The 17,318-nt window shown below is 47.5% G+C and overlaps 3 protein-coding genes across 3 annotated transcripts; 2 read left to right on the top strand and 1 right to left on the bottom strand.

Moving 5' to 3' along the window:
• Window positions 1–209: 209 nt before the first annotated feature.
• Window positions 210–2,243, bottom strand: LOC130887403 (etoposide-induced protein 2.4 homolog). Its single transcript, XM_057789830.1, is given in 2 exon segments — window positions 210–1,219; window positions 1,222–2,243. Coding segments are annotated over 2 exon segments (1,011 nt in total). The 5' UTR covers window positions 2,156–2,243; the 3' UTR covers window positions 210–1,142.
• Window positions 2,244–6,673: 4,430 nt separating this feature from the next.
• On the top strand, window positions 6,674–7,119 carry LOC130887610 (transcription elongation factor A protein-like 8). Its single transcript, XM_057790135.1, has one exon. It carries the CDS (start codon window positions 6,766–6,768, stop codon window positions 7,117–7,119), a length of 354 nt encoding a protein of 117 aa, XP_057646118.1. The 5' UTR covers window positions 6,674–6,765.
• Window positions 7,120–15,534: 8,415 nt separating this feature from the next.
• On the top strand, window positions 15,535–16,950 carry LOC130887465 (splicing factor U2AF 65 kDa subunit-like). The gene is given in 1 exon segment (XM_057789937.1): window positions 15,535–16,950. A coding segment is annotated over 1 exon segment (1,416 nt).
• The last annotated feature ends 368 nt before the right edge of the window (window positions 16,951–17,318 follow it).

Genomic DNA, 17,318 nt, shown 5'->3' with positions numbered 1-17,318 from the left:
GGATTCAGCAGAGAAAACAGGGTCCTCAAACAGTTCCCCCTTCCTTAGACATGCCACTCAGAGCTCCTCAAAGTTTTGATTCTTGTAGTTGTGGGCATTTTGGCTTTGGCCCATGCCTTTGGCCTTGAGCCGGCTACTTTTTATTTTATTTTATTTTTTATGGGAAACGGACTCACGTTTAATTGTGATATTTTAAGATTGTACAAGTTTTTTACATCTGCCCTCCCACCCCTTATTTAGACTCTTAAAATGACAGGAAAACATCACCAATCACAGGTTGAATGGGTTTAATAAGTTTACCCCTTCAGTTCCTATATGAAGCACCCAATATTCCTTAAAACACCAATGAGACCTGGCAGTGGCCAACAATAAAATTCATCTTCAGGGTTAAGAATTTCAGATCCTCTGAGCATTCTGTGATGCAGTGGCACTTGTCCAGAACTGGTACCACCCCATAACTGGGGAACTTAAGTTATACCAGTGAAAAAAGCTGTTTCCCCTTCAAGGGGAAGAAAGAAAATAACTCCTCAAAATGCAGCCAGTTTGGCTGAGGTCTATCTGTCTCGTCTCTTCAGGGTCTTTTTTTTCCTTCCTTTCTTTTTCTGCAGCAGAGCAAGAGAAACCAAAGCCTAACCTGAGTTACAAGAAAACAAGACAGTGATGGCTATAGAGGGAGTGACCTAGAGCAATTGAAATGCTCCTTCACCTCCCACATCCAATGTATGTGCTTCACAGAAAACAGTAACAACAAATACACAAAATACAACAGTTAAAATTACAAAGCCCATTCATCCAGGGGTGCTGGAAGGCAGCAAGAATTGGGAGGGTAAATTACACAGGGAAATGAAAAAATGTCGTCAATCAGTCCAGGCACAGGAGCTGGCAAATGCTAGAAACGGCTGGAAAACTCTGGCCCTTTCAGACCTAGGGTGGTGGTTTAAAAAAAAAAATCCACATACTGGATTCAGGAAGATTCTGCCTTATGTGTACTGGAGACAAAAATTCCAATTCATCAAAGAGAAGGATATATGCAGAGGGCCCTTGGCAGTGGGTCCTGCCTTCCATGGCAGGGGCCGGAAAACAGAGTAAAGAGCTGCCACATCCTCCACCCAATCCCACCCATCCTCTTTGGACAGCAGGACTCAGTGGCCTGCAGCAGCTTTCAGTCTGGCAGGAGATGGATGTGGAGAAGGGAGCTTCTCTGCAGAGGAGGAGCTGACTGCAGGTAGACTGTCTTGTGGAAAAGTCGGTTGCTTAAAAACACCACCAAGGAGAAGAGGCGCAACTGGAAAAGATATGCTTTTCCAGGAGTCTTTGCTTCATTGGCGCTGATAATGAATAAAGGAAACAGGATAGAGAAGAGACAGCCACTGATAATATAGGAGGATTGCATTGCTGTGAGAAAAGCCAAGGGCAAGCCAAATCCAAAGTAGTAAGGCCAATTCCTTTCTATATTTGACAATCGCTGGTGCATTTCAATTCCTTTATTGAACCAACGGTACTCAAAGCAGTACAGTGAGTAGAGAAGAGACATATGCAGCAGACTAACCAGCTGACCCACAAGATGGATGGGGAAGAGACTCACAAACATCCCCTGAACAAGGAAGAGCGCCTGCAGCAAAAGGTTGAAGAGCATGTCAGCAATTATTTTGCTGACACTGGGGAATGGATGAGGTTTCCTCCCTGATACCTCAAACGACAGGTCAGCTATATCTTGGAACCAAATGGCATTCACAACTTTGCTAAGTACAAACAGGGGAAGCACCCAAAGAGCACTGAAAATTGATGTGAGAAAGAATTCCAGCCATGACCAAACATCTCCATGCAGTGATGGATCACCGATAATCCGGGCTGTTACTGATTGAAGCACAGGAATAAACACTCGGTAAAACAAGAGGAGACTGAACCAGAAAACTCCGCCTTTCCAAGCACAACACTGGAAAATTCTACTAACAATACGTGGCTCACTCTCTTGCTTCCGCTCTACACTCTGGGCTCTCCTATGGGCCAAGACACTAGTTGCCCTTCTTCGACGCTGTTCCTCTCTCTTCTGCTGGATCCGAGCATCTAGTTTTGAGATGGTACAGATGTCCCAGATGGAGTCTTTGATTCCCCTGCCAAGGTCCTGCAGAAAGGTTTTGATACTGTCAGCCATCTCTTCGTTGCCCAGACTATCAATTACACAGAGAGGGAAGTACCCCCAAATCTCTCATCATGGAAGGCCCCGCAGCCCTGCTGCAGTGGCTCCGGCCCGGGCACGCTCGCCCACCAAGGCTCGATCCCCTGCTCCACGCCCCGCAGCCCGCTCCACCCTGGCGCTACCAGAGCCAGGGCTGCGACCACACTGGGCATGACCGGGCTGCACGGGGCAGATGGGAAGTCCCCGGCTACGTTTTATAGAAGCCTCCGTTCCCTTTTCAATATAAATGCCTCTGTTCGATAAAAAAAAAAAAAAAAGACAAGTAACCCAATTTAAAGCGGTACTGAAGCAGGGTGGGTGGGAATAGCAGCTGTTTGGAAGGTGGGAACAGGAGAGTCAGAAGCTGACCATCTTCGCTTACAGAGGTTTTATCTATTTAACACTCTTCTGGGTGGTTTTGTGTGTCAACCTGACGCAAACTAGAGTCATTAGGGAGGAAAGAACTGTAAGGAGGTATCTCAATTAGTGATCAATGGGGGAGGGTCCACTTCACAGAGAGTGGTGCCATCCCTGGGCTGGTGGCCCTGGGTTCCATAAGAAAGCAGTTGGACCAAGCCATGGGAAGCAAGCCAATAAGCAGCTCTCCTCCTCGGTCTCTGCATCAGCTCCTGCCTCCTGGATCCTGCTGTTTGAGTTCCTGTCTTGACTTGCTTCAGGGATGAACAGAGATGTGGAAGTGTAAGCCAAATTAACCCTTTCTTCCCCAGCTTGCTTTTTGGCCATGACGTTTTGCTGCAGCAATAGAAACCCTCACTAAGACAATACTTACTTACTTTTATATGCATTTGCACATGTGCCTGAGTGTGTATCTGTGCACCACGTGCTCACAGAGGTCTAAATAGGCATCAGATTCCCTGGAACTGGAGTTACAGATGGCCGTGAGCTGCCACACAGGTGATGCAATTCAAGCCAAGTCTTCTGCAAGAGCAGTAGGTGCTCTTAACCGCCGAGCCCCTCCACTTGCCTCTGCCTCCCAAGTGCTCTGTAAAGGTGTGCACCACCACGCCCAACCTTATTTAATTAAAAAATATGTAGGGAGTCTTGTCTGCCTATATGTCTGGGCAGGTGTATGCAATGTCCGTGGATGCCAAAAAAGGACATCAGATCCCCTGGGGCTGGAGTTAATGGCATTTGTGAGCTGCCTAACATGGGTGCTGGGAACTGAACCAGTGTCTCTGGAAGATCAGTCAGTGCCCTTAACCTCTGAGCCATCTCTCCAGCCCCATAAATCTAGAAGATGTGTTTTATTTATATGTGTACATGTCTGTGTTTGTGTGAGTATGTGTGCATGTGTGTGTTGGAGGGGGCAGATGGGGTCAGATTCCTGGGAGGTAGAGTTACAGACAAAGACTCTCAGGCTTCTCCTATGGTGATGAGATCCAATACGGGGCCTCGTTATTGTGCAGCAAGTGTTCTTGACTGTGGAGTCATGGCTCCAGGACAAAGGCAGAGCAAGCGTCATGTCTGCAGAGTGCTTTGATTATTGTCACCCGGCCTCTGAAAACGAAAACAGGGTGGCTGGTTCACAGAAGAGAAGATCAAGGCTTCAAGGGCATCAAGAAGAGATGCCCTTCCTGCTCACAGATGGGAGGAATGGTGAGGCATTCATAAGACACAGCGAAGAAGTGAAGACATTGGAGGGCTTGAGCTCAGCCAGGGAGAGCAGAGATGATGGGGTCCCTTTGGAGGGCATTGGTTGACAGCACTGACTCAGATAACAGAGCACAAGGACTGGAGGGATGGCTCAGAGGTTAAGAGTGCTTGCTGTTCTTCCAAGGATGCAGGCTTGGTTCCCAGCACCCACATGGGAGCTTCTTGGGTACCTGCACCCATGTGCATATACCCACACATAGACACATAAATTAAAATAAACAATCAGGGACTGGAGCTATTCCTCCATGATTTAGAGCACTGGCTGCTCTCCCAGAGAATTCAGGTTCAATTCCCAGAACCCACATGACAGTTCACAAGCATCTGCAACTTTAGTTACAGGGAAGCTGATTCTTTTTCTGGCCTCTGGGGGCACCAGGAACTCATATGACGCACAGATGTACATGCATGCAAAACACCCGTGCATATTTAATAACAAAACAACAACAACAAAATATAGCACTTGGGAGGCAGAGGCAGGAGGATCTCTGTGAGTTCAAATTTGGTCTAAATAACAAATTCCAGGCCAGGGCTACATAGTGAGTGAGACCCTGTCTCAAAGAAAGGAGAAAGGAAGAGAGAAGGAGAGGGAAAAAAGGAGAGAAAGAGAGAGAAAGGAAGGAAGGAAGGAAAAAAGGAAGGAAGGAAAGAAGGAAGGAAGGAAGAAAGAAAGTAAGAAAGAAAGTGGGATTAACAGAGAAAGGGAGCAAAGGAGGGAAGAAGGAAAGAAGGAAGGAAGGAAGAAAGGAAGGAAGGACTGATTTTCCAGAGGACACTGGTTCAGTTCCCTGCACTGACATTAGGCAGATCACAAATGACAATAACTCCAGCCCCAGGGGATCTGATGTCCTTTTTTGGCATCCATGGACACTGCATACGCCTGCCCAGACATATAGGCAGACAAGACTCCCTACACGTTTTTTAATTAAATAAGGTTGAGCGTGGTGGTGCACACCTTTACCGAGCACTTGGGAGGCAGACGCAGGTGGAGGGGCTCGGGGGTTAAGAGCTCCTACTGCTCTTGCAGAAGACTTGGCTTGAATCGCATCACTCGTGTGGCAGCTCACGGCCATCTCGAACTCCAGTTCCAGGGGATCTGATGCCTATTTAGACCTCTGTGAGCACATGATGCACAGATAAACACTCAGGCACATGTGCAAATGCATATAAAAGTAAGTAAGTATTGTCTTAGTGAGGGTTTTATTGCTGCAGCAAAACACCATGGCCAAAAAGCAAGCTGGGGAAGAAAGGGTTGATTTGGCTTACACTTCCACATCTCTGTTCATCCCTGAAGCAAGTCAAGACAGGAACTCAAACAGCAGGATCCTGAAGGCAGGAGCTGATGCAGAGACTGAGGAGGAGAGCTGCTTACTGGCTTGCTTCCCATGGCTTGGTCCATCTGCTTTCTTATGGAACCCAGGGCCACCAGACCAGGGATAGCACCACTCACTGTGAACTGGACCCTCCCCCTTGATCACTAATGGAGAAACCTCTTCAGAGTTCCTTCCTCCCTAATGACTCTAGTTTGAGTCAGGTTGACATATAAAACCACCAGAACAGTATTAAAATGATAAAACCTCTGTAAGTGTAGATGGTCAGCTTCTGAATCTCCTATTCCCACCTCCCAAACTGTTTCTATTCCCACCCACCCAGCTCCAGTACCGCTTTAAATCGGGTTACTTGTCTTTATTTTTAATCGAACTGAGCCCATTTATATTGAAAAGGGAACTGTGCCTTCTATAAAAAGTAGCGGGCTCAAGGACAAAGGTGTGGGCCAAAGCCAAAATGCCCACAATTACAAGAATCAAAACTTTGAGGAGCTCTCAGCGGCATGTCTAAGGAAGGAGGAAATGTTTGAGCACCATGTTTACCCTGCTTTATCCAAGTCTATAGGCTTCGAGGATCTGGGTCCCAATGCTAAAAAGATGCAGAACATCTCCTGGCAGCGGCCCAAGGTGGGCACTGGGAAGCAGGGAGGTCCCTTGCACTAGGCCCCAATGCCATCAGAGCTAAGGCAGTTCTGATCGTGCTTTTGCGAAGCCTCCTAGTTAAATCCTGGGCTAGCCCCAAGCCTGTCTCTCAGAACCAGGCTGTGGTCAGATAGCTCAGCACCTCCTACTGCTCACTAGAACTCAGAGGTGCATGGGAGGTAGGGAGGGGGCCATTCACCCCTTAACATTCCTATTCCTTCACCATAGGATATCACAAATTCATCATTAATTCATCACTAATGGGCTCTCTAACATAGACATCTGCCAAGGCGTTCTCAGTGAGTGAAAAACAAGAGGCTGGCCTCCATCGGGAAAGTGGGACCCCCAAAAATAATGATTGTTGTGGGGGAGGGATCTGTGGAATGGCTCTCAATCCTGGAAGTCTGGGTCGCATGTGTCCTCTACGGCCCTCTGTACCTACTGTGGTCTGGTTTGGGAGTGAGTTGGGATGATACAGTTAGTAGATATTTGTTGCTGCATAATGTATTACCCAAGGCTTAGCAAATGGAGGCGGGTGAGGAGACAGCCCAGCAGTTAGGAGCACTTGCTACAAAATAGTGAAGTCTGGAGTTCAGACCCCAACAGCCAAGTTCTCAGCTCCAGCTCCAAGGAATTCAGCACCCCATAATGGCTAATATGTGCAAAGGAATGTACCCCACCCCACCCCAGTCACTGCCCCCAGGCCACCAGAGATGCACACATTCTCAGACAGACAATTTTTTTTAATCGTCAAACTAGGCATGGTGGTTCATAGCTACAATTTTAGCACCAAGATAAAAAGGGCAGAGTAGCAGCTCAGTCCTGCAAGAGAAGAGCTTTCCAGGAGTCTTGTCTTTGGGGCGCCACATAAATCGAGGTGCAAGAAGAGAGGCAAATCTTCAGGTACCTACAGGGTTAATTTATTCAAAAAAAGAAATACTCAACATGCAAAAGTCTTGTGACGAGAGTGAAGGAAAACCCCAGAATACACCAAAGGCAGATGAAGGCCATCCTTCAGAAGACTCACCTCAGCAGGCAAGAGGAAATCTTCAGGCTTCTGGAGAAAGTGTGGGGGAGGATGCAGATGGAAGTCTTAGAGCAGAGCCTGCTCAACCCAGTCCTGAACCCAAAGAGGACACTCCCACAAGGCATCTGAACCCTGATGAAGTGATAAGAGGAGTGGATGAGTTGGAAAGGCTTAGGGAAGAGATAAGAAGAGCAAGAAACAAGTTTGTGATGATGCATTGGAAACAAAGACATTCCCGAAGCCGTCTGTATCCTGTGTGCTTCAGGCCTTGAAATCTTTTTTTTCTCTGATGTTGAAATCTGGCTGCTGCTTTCTTTCTCTTAGCGTTTTCTGATGTATCTTTGAACTTTATTTTACTTTTAATTACCTGGTGGTATTTTAGATAGTTTTGGTGTTACCAGCATCTCATTGGATTTTAGGATTTTGACCCATTTTCCACGTTTATTTTTCAGTTGGAAAGTTTCACCCTTATGCATGGAAATGTGTTCATTCCATATTATACAATTTAAAAGCAGCATATTTAGTATCAACTCGCATATATAGGAAAATTCCTAATTATGTTTGTACATGTATAATTATACGTATCAAAAAACTTAACAGTGCTTTTTTTGTGTGTTGTGTTTTAATTTTGCCTTTTGCTTGTGTGTATTTTTTAATGAATATGTGTCTCACAAAGAACTGCAGATTTTTTAATAAGTGGGAGTTAATTAAAATTAATTTGTAACCAGCTTGTAGAGGCAATAAAGGCACTAAACTCTTGATGAAGAACTATTAAAAAGAAATGTAAACCTGGAATTACCTCTGGATTTCTTAGCCAGAGGAATAAAACTGGCAATCATAGAGGGGTGGGATGGGGATGAGGGGAGTTGGGGAGAGAAAAGTGTGAAGGAGAGGATGAGGGGAACTAGGGGAATCGGGGTGATTGGGGGTAAAGGAAGGTTGGATGGGGCAGCAGGGAAACTCATACCTTAGTTAAGGGAGCCACCTAAGGGTTGGCAAGAGACTTGAACCTGGAATGGCTACCAGAAGCCCAGGGCAATGTCCCCAGTTAGTTCATTGGGGCACCTGAGGATTGGGAACCTGAAATGAACCTATCCTATAATCATACTGATGAATATCTTGCATATCGCCATAGAACCTTCATCTAGCAATGGATGGAGATAGAGACAGAGACCCACACTGGAGCACCGGACTGAGCTCCCAAGGTTATAATGAGGAGCAGAAGGAGAGAGAACATGAACAAGGAAGTCAGGACCATGAGGGGTGCACCCAACCACTGAGACGGGGGGCCGATCTATTGGGAGCTCACCAAGGCCAGTTGGACTGCTACTGAAAAAAACATGGGATAAAACCGGACTCTCTTAATGTGGTGGACAATGAGAGCTGACGAGAGGCCAAGGAGAATGGCACAGGAACTTTCATCTGGCGATGGATCGAGAGAGAGACAGAGACCCAATTTGGATCAACCGTCTGAGCTCTTAAGGTCCAAATGAGGAGCAGAAGGAGGGAGAACATGAGCAAGGAAATCAGGACCACGAGGGGTGCACCCACCCACTGTGACAGTGGAACTGATCTATTGGGAGCTCTCCAAGGCCAGCTGGACTGGGACTGAATAAGCATGGGTTGAAACTGGACTCTCTGAACAAGGCGGACAATGAAGGCTGATGAGAAGCCAAGGACAATGGCACTAGGTTTCGATCCTAATACATGAACTGGCTTTGTGGGAGCGTAGCCTGTTTGGATGCTCACCTTCCTGGACCTAGATAGAAGTGGGAGGACCTTGGTCTTCATGTAGAGCAGGGAATTTGGACTGCTCTTCAGTATCGAGAGGGAGGGGGAGTGGACTAGGGGGAGGAGAAGTGGAGTGGGGATAAGGGGAGGGGAGCGGGGGGAGGGGGCAATATGTGGGAGGAGGGGGAGGGAAATGGGAAACGGGGAGCAGTTGGAAATTTTAAATAAAAAAGAATAAAAAAAAATCAATAAAAATCTAAAAAAAAAAAAAGAATCAGAGATCCACTTGTACTCATGCTCATGAATACCATAAAAACACTAAACAATAAACCATATATAATAATCAAAAAAAATAAATAAAAAATAAAATAAAATAAAATGGACAAAAGAAGCAAAAGTTCAAGGCCAACCTGAGGCCATGTGAGACTGTCCCAAACAAAACAACCAGCAAGAAATTCTCACCTCCCAGGTTCTGTTGGAGAGCCTCAGAAGTGGAGGGGCAGGGCTAACCCAGTGTCTCATGAGGTTGCAGCTGACATCAGCTGTACTGTGGGACTCTGTTCCTCTGAAGGTGTGGCTGGTGCCAGTGCTGCACACTGTTGAGATACTGCCCTCTGTGCATGAGATCTAGGTGTAGCCTGAGCCCCTTCCCAGAAGCTCTGCGGGGCTTCTTGGTAGTTCAATGGTAAACACAGGCACTTTACGTTTATTTGTTTTGTTCAAGGTTTTTAAATTTTATTTATTGAGATGATGTCTCCCTATGTAGCTAGGGCTGTTCCACAGAGAAACCCTGTCTCAAAAACAAAACAAACAAAACTAATAACGGTAATAAATAGATAATAAAAATTGAAAAAGAGCACTGACTGTTCCTCCAGAGGACTCAGTTTCAATTCCCAGAACCCAAGTGGCAGTTCACAACTGGCAAGAGTTCCAAAATCTAACACCCTCCCACAGTCATACACGGAGGCAAAGAAGCAGCGATGCGCATAAAAGAAAAATGAATAAATTATTTCAATAAAGAAAAAAACTGGATATGGTGACATGTCCCTGTAATCCCAGAATCTAGAAGAGGCAAGAGGATTACTCATGAATTTAAGTTCAGGCTGGTCTCCAACGTGATTTCTAGGCTAGCCAGAGGCCTAGTGACCGAGCAACAACAACAACAACAAAAGGGGGTGAAAAATTTAAGGTCACTGCCAACAATCCAATGAGTTCAGGGTAGGTGGTAGGACATCTTTGGTCTGGGCCATCAATAACTGGGCAATAGAGTCACATGACACTACTCCAGGTACCAGATTATCTCCTCCTCCCTGAGGTAGTCGTCCCTCAATATCTCGCACCCTTTCAGGCCCAGGCCAGGACCCTGGGCCACTCTATTTCATATTTGTGGCAGGGAAAATGGCAGAAATAAGTATAGCAAGAGGCCAAAGAGCCCTAGGACCACAATCTTCTCTGTGGCTCAATGGGCCCGAGTGATGCTGGGTACAAGAGGAGGAGATCAGTGTCTCCTTTGTAGCTCCCTTGTGTTGATGACTGTGGAGTCTTTACCATTCCCTCCAGACTGCAGCCTCCCTCAAAATCCCAGAGGCTACCAACCATCACAGAAACTTCCCAGAGCCTGGAGTACACATAGCACCACCAGTTACCTGGACTGTCACTGAGGGCCAATCCCAGTGGACAGATGGCAGTGGGTGACTGATGCATGGCACCATGCTTCCATGCTTCCACAGGAGCACTGTGCTCCATGCTCAGCTAGCCCCAGGGCTCATGGTGGTATATGGACAGAGCCCAGCTTTTCCAGTAGCATGTGGGCGATGGGATAGACATTTTTTTCATTTTTAGATTTAAAATTTTGTTTTAATTATTGATGTATGTGTATGTGTCAGAGTTTGCACAGATGTGTGTAAGAGTATTCACAGATGTGTGTCTGATGCCCTCAGCATCCGGAAAAGGGTATTATAATCCATTGGGGTTGGAATTACAGGTGTTAATAACATAGCTGATGTGGATGCTGGGACCTGCATTCTGGTGTGCACGGTAGAGCAGCAAGTGCTCTTAACTCCTGAGATGTTTTTCAGTTATGAGGCATCTTTTCTTGCTTGGTTGATTGGATTTGGGGGGATTTTGCAATTTTTCTTTTTAATTTTGTATAGGTGTTTCTGTGCATGGGTTTGTGCATTTGAGTGCAGTGCTTGTAGAGGCCAGGAGAGGGCGCTGTCAGGTCCCCTGCAGCTAGAGTTACAGGTGGTTGCAAAGGATCTGATGTGGGTGCTGCACTGAACCTAAGCCCTCTGAAAGAGCAGGAAGTACTCCTAACTGCTGAGCCATCTCTCCAGCTCTTGGCTGGTTTTCAGAGACAAGGGCTCACTTTGTAGACCAGGTTGGTGACCAAGGAACTTAGAATGGTTTTATCCTTCACCACCTAAATACTGAGATGAGATGACAGAAGTTTTCTAGGGAGACCTCTTGGGCCTTTGACCGCTTCTCCAGCCCGTTCACAAGGAATAATACAGAAGGGTTATTGGATATGTTCAACAAATAGGAAAGCAGGGTGCTATGCAGCCTCCCTAAGTTCCCCCAAACCACAAATGATACCCTGATTTGTGACTCCCCAGACTGAACTGAAAATGTGCTCACTGTTTCAGAACCCAAGCTCTGCCTCAGTTTTTCCATTTGGCCCCTTACCCAACACACCTCAGTAAAAGGCAGAGCTATCTCTGCTGGGGAGATCTGGGGGATGCTCCCCTGACTGGGATCTGGGGCCTCTACACACGTGGGGCTATTCAAGGATCAACCCCTCCTGTCTGACTTTAAGGGGACTGCAGGCTGCTAGCTGCCATTGGTGCCCTTATTACATGTCCCAAACTGCTGTTCTATGTGATGTCCAGGGGCAGAATGTCAAGGAAAACTATGCCAGCATCTTCCATTTTCAGGTGAAGGGAAGTGAGGGAAGAGGGAGGAAGGGAGGGTGAGATGGAGGGATACCATGACCACGGAAACTCTTATAGAAGAAAGCCTTTAACTGGGGGCTGGCTTACAGCTTCAAAAGTTATTCCATTGGCACCAAGGCAGGGAGCGTTGGCAGCACACAGGCAAGCATGCCACTGAATCTAGAGCTGAGAGCTACAATCCTGACCCACAGGCAGTAGGAAGAGAGAACTACTGGGTCTGGCTTGGGCTTTTGAATCCTCAGAGCCCACTCCCAGTGAGACACTTCCTCCAGCAAGGCCACACCTCCCTGTGCTTCCAATCTTTTCAAATACTTGCACTCCCTGGTGATGAACATGCAAATATATGAGCCTATGGGTGTCATTCTCATTCAAACCACCAGAGAAAGATAGAGGAGAGAGAGATCATGTTTGCACTTACTTGGATTCCCAAATATAGCACTAATTGAAATAGCTTTCTCACAATATCTAGAGAAATACCCACTCATGAAAGAAATCACGTCAGCTAAGTTTTTCAAAATGCTAAAGAAAATAATTAGTTGTTTGTGGTTCTTTCCCCATTCCCATTTTTTGTGTGTGAGCGCACTCATAAGGACACACACATTTGAACCCACATGCATGCACATTCTCAGGAACACATATGGTTATCATGATACAGAAAATCTCCACCATGTATTTTGTATGACCTGACCCTTTAGCTGATCCAGGAACAATTCTGAATGTCATAGAATAGGGAGAAGATTTTAATATCTGAAAGCTCAACCTCCAGATGTCTTTTATCAAGACAGGGCCTTAGTCTAAATGAAGGTGGGGTTTTCTTTTCTCTTTTCTTGTTCATTGACTGATTTATTCTAATTTTATAAGCATTAGCTGGAAATTGAACCGTGCTCCCTGGAAGAACAGTCAGCACTCTTAAGCACTGAGCCAAATCTCCAGCCCCATGGGTAGGGTTTTCTTGTCACTGGTGCAATACCTGGGTTTGGTTACTTCAAGAAATTTAGGGGCTTTTGTTATCTTTCCTTCACGTATTCTAAGGGCCTTGGTCAAGGTGGCTTCCGTGCACTTATCCCAAACCTGATGACCTGAGTTTGATCCCTGAAACTCAGAAGGTGGTAGGAAAGAAATAACATAACACCCCCTACCCCACCCCCGCCACACACACACACGAGTTTTTTACAAAAATCGTAATGTATGTTCTCGGAAAGGCCACCAGGAGACGCTCTGGGGATAAAGTTCACCTGTATGCAGAGAAATGTCCCCTTGCCACCACAGCTATGGCAGTTCGCGCAGTGGATGAATGTGGTGGTGGACGACCGACTGCCCACTAAGAATAACAAGCTGTTGTTCATGCATGGTGCCCAGCGCCAGGAATTCTGGAGCACCCTGCTGGAGAAGGCATATGGCAAGTCAGTTAACCAGACTAGGAACCGGACTGGACTTCAGGAGCCTGGCCAAGGACCATGGCACACTGGCTGAACCAGGGGAAGAGTCAGGCATGTCTCACTTCCCTCACCATTCTGCCTGACTGTTCCCTCCAGTTCACATCTCCAGCCTGGCACTTAACAGCACACTGTCTGCTTGAGGGTTAAATGGACCCTATTAGGCCTGGCGGCGGCTGGCGGGGGGGGGGCACTATGGAGGTTTTCAAAGACTTCACAGGTGGCGTGGCCCAGAGCATTCGGCTCTGGAAGCCCCCTCACAACATGCTATGGCTCCTCAGAGAAGCGCTGGAGATGTCTTCCCTGATGGGCTGTTCCATCAAGAAAACCGAGCTGGGCCTTGGCCCAGGACTTCTGCACCTGTTGGTGGCAACCCCACCCTATCCCAAAACTCTTTCCCCAAACATTTTCTCACTCACTACCCGTTTGCTCAACAAATTCTATCTGCCTCTGGTCTAGTGTCTGTCCCCACCTGGCATACCCTCTGCTTTGTTGTTACTTTCTCCTTAGCATTTTCTGACCCAGAGAGAAGGGTAGAGATTCCAGGAGGGTAGTGACCTTTACCTGGTTCATTCCCCACAGACCCTGGGACTTTGGACGATACCTAACATGCAATAAGCACTCAACAAATATTTATTCCAATCAATGTACCCAGAATACTTCCATATAACAGCAGTTATATGGTGGGGCGGGTATTGCAAACAAGGAGGAGGAGAGGAAGACAAACTGAGCCCCCTCAAAGCCTGCACACAAACACTTGTGGCAACTCTCATAATAGTGAAAACAGCAACCCAGTTGTCGTTCTGTGAGTCGATCACAGTCATTATCTGGATGAAAATAAACAATTGTTGCATACTCCTGAATACAAACAGCAACAGCGGCCCCAATAAACTGTGATCTGCCTCTATATGACCTCAGGATGGCAGCACCCCAACCCCACTCCTCACCACCCCTACCCCCTACAAAGAACTAGCTTGGCTCACTGGTCAATACAAGGGGGTTTCTTACCAGCCTTCACACAGTGCTTTCCACTTGATTGGGACTCACCAGGAGGCTCAAGAGAATGACAGGTGTCTGTAACATGAGGGCCAACTGTGGGGATTTCCATCCCACCCTGTACCTCAGAACCGGCAAGCCCCAAAGAAAATTACACAGAGGTCTCCATAAGATTATAAACTGATTGGCCCATTAACTCAGGCTTTTTATCACCCTCATATCACATATATTAACCCATTGTTCTTATCTATGCTAGCCAAATGACTCAGTACCTTTTCTAGCTGGGCAGCTCCCATGTTGCTTCTTCGGTGGTCTGGGCTGCCCTGTGAGGAATGGGCTTCCTCCTTCCCAGCATTCTCCTCTTCTACTCCTATCTGGTTTACCAACCTATACTTCCAGCCTGGCCATCCAGTGTTTATTTAAAACACGTTTGACAGAATGCAGACAATTCTCCCGCACCACTTCCCCCTCTTTTTTTATAAACAAAGGAAAACATTCTTAGTTCATTTTTCTGGGGGAAAGTGGGTGTAGTTTTTCAGGCTACTTCCTGCTGATTTGGGGGCCGCTGATAATCTAATGGGGACCTAAAGAAAATTTAGAGTTATAGTCAAGTCCTGACTGGAATATCCTGTGAGTCCTGATCATCTCAGGCAGCAGTCTTGAATCTGTTCTGGATGTAGACCTCAGACATCTGGGCTATCTCTTCCTCCTGGAGATTTTTCAGGTGGTCTTGCTTGATCAAACTGGATTTTTTGTGTGTGTGTGTGATTTTTCGAGACAGGGTTTTTCCGTGGCTTTTGGTTCCTGTCCTGGAACTAGCTCTTCTAGACCAGGCTGGCCTCGAACTCCCAGAGATCCTCCTGCCTCTGCCCCTAGAGTGCTGGGATTAAAGGCGTGGGCCACCTCCGCCTGGATCAAACTGAATTTTTTTTTAACTCAGAATGAATCCACAGCCTCTCGTTTTCTGTGGAAACAAAAGCAAAATCTCTTCTCCAAATTAACATAATTTTTGACTTCTGTTTTGAAGCCAAATATTTTCACAGTATCTATCTTGGGTTAGGAGGCAGCATTTATAAACAAAAGTCTTTTAGCAGCTGTTGCTCCTTCCTAGGCATTCAAACAATTCAAAGAGAACATAATAGCATACAGTATCAAGATTCTCTGTATTTTCCATGTTTATGCGTCTTTCTTTTAACCTCTATTTCTCTTATTTTTACTTTTCTTTTTTGAGACAGGCTCTCTGTACATCTTTATCCTGGAATAACTGTGTAGACCAGGCTGTCCTTGAATTCACAGAGAACCAACAGTCTCTGGCTCCCCAGTGCTAGGATTAAAGGTGTGTGCTACCACAACTTGAACTCACAGAGATCAGTCTGTCTCTGCCTCCCAGGCATTGGGAATAAAGGTGCATGCTACCACACCTTGAAGTCACAGAGATCAATCTACCTCTGCCTTGCAAGTTTTGGGATTAAAGGTGTGTACCACCACACCCAACTACTCTCTTCCTTTTAAAAGGGGCAGGCAGCACACAGTGAGGCGAGAGCTGCACAGGACCCTATGCGGACGCATAAGCATGCTGGACTTGGACGAGTTCGAGCTGAAGCTCAACGAGAATAAACAAGAACGGGACTAGGAGAACCACCATTGGAAGCGTAGCCACAGCCATTCTAGAACCCGGGACCAGAAGCACAGGAACCGGAGCCGAGATCGGCTTAACCAGCACGAGCACAGTGCCTCCCGATACAGACGAAGGCGAAGCAAACCTTTGACCAGAGGCGATAAAGAGGAGCATGGTGGATTGATTCATCCCCCTCGCCATGAGAAGAAGAAGAAGGTGCGTAAATACTGGGACGTGCCACCACCTGGCTTTGAGCACGTCACCCCAATGCAGTACAAGGCCATGCAAGCTGCGGGTCAGATTCCAGCCACTGCCCTTCTCCCCACTATGACACCTGATGGTCTGGCTGTGATCCCAACGCCCGTGCCTGTTGTTGGGAGCCAGATGACCAGACAGGCCAGACGCCTCTACGTGGGCAACATTCCATTTGGCATCACTGAGGAAGCTATGATGGACTTCTTCAATGCCCAGATGTGCTTCTGCGGATTGACTCAGGCCCCTGGCAACCCAGTCTTGGCTGTGCAGATCAATCAAGACAAGAATTTTGCCTTTTTGGAGTTCCGCTCAGTGGATGAAACGACCCAGGCCATGGCCTTGGATGGCATCATCTTCCAGGGCCAGTCACTGAAGATTCGAAGGCCTCATGACTATCAGCCACTGCCTGGCATGTCAGAGAACCCCTCTGTTTATGTGCCTGGCATTGTATCCAGTGTAGTTCCAGACTCTGCGCACAAACTGTTCATCGGGGGCTTGTCCAACTACCTGAATGATGACCAGGTGAAAGAACTGCTGACATCCTTTGGGCCTCTGAAGGCCTTCAACTTGGTCAAGGATAGTGCCACAGGGCTCTCCAAGGGCTATGCCTTCTGTGAGTACGTGGACATCAGCGTCACAGATCAGGCCATTGCGGGGCTGCATGGGATGCAGCTAGGGGACAAGAAGCTGCTTGTCCAGAGGGCGAGTGTGGGAGCCAAGAATGCCATGCTGAGTACCATCAATCAGACACCTGTAACCCTTCAAGTGCCCGGCCTGATGGACTCTCAGGTGCAGATGGGCGGTCACCCGACTGAGGTCCTCTGCCTCATGAACATGGTGCTGCCTGAAGAGCTGTTGGACGATGAGGAGTACGAGGAGATTGTGGAGGACGTGCGAGATGAGTGCAGCAAATACGGGCTGGTCAAGTCCATCGAGATTCCCCGGCCCGTGGACGGCGTCGAGGTGCCTGGCTGTGGAAAGATCTTTGTGGAGTTCACCTCTGTGTTAGACTGCCAGAAAGCTATGCAGGGCCTAACTGGCCGCCAGTTCGCCAACAGAGTGGTGGTCACAAAATACTGTGACCCTGACTCTTACCACTGCCGGGACTTCTGGTAGAGGTGGCTGGGGGAGGGTGGGGGGAGGGCTGGCTGGGGACTTTCCCCCCACCTTTCCCCCCCTCCTTTCTTCCCTCTGAAGATGATGGATGGTCAGAGGAGTGACAGCCGAATGACAGACGGCAGCAATTGGAATGGCAGCAATTATGGGGGTGGGGGGTTCGGGGGGCTAGGGCAGGAAGGGGACTGGGCAAGTGCACACAGGCCCACATAGACACACGCACCCACACAGACACAGAGGAAAGGGGCTGGGATGAGGACTGTGTGCACAGCCAGGCAGGTAGGACCCCCACAGCCCCGTCCCAAACAGCTTCTTATCCCTTGACACCTTTTTCCTCGGCCTTTTCCCACATGGTAGGAACATAGCGT

This window comes from Chionomys nivalis, chromosome 15 (assembly GCF_950005125.1).
Source record: "Chionomys nivalis chromosome 15, mChiNiv1.1, whole genome shotgun sequence".
In the NCBI taxonomy this organism is placed as follows: Eukaryota; Metazoa; Chordata; class Mammalia; order Rodentia; family Cricetidae; genus Chionomys; species Chionomys nivalis.
Note: the sequence above shows the minus strand (reverse complement) of the source record. Positions and strands in the feature narration are given on the sequence as shown.

Coding starts and splice junctions, on each gene's coding strand:
- LOC130887610 (XM_057790135.1), top strand. CDS start 6,766: ATGCAAAAGTCTTGTGACGAGAGTGAAGGAAAACCCCAGAATACACCA.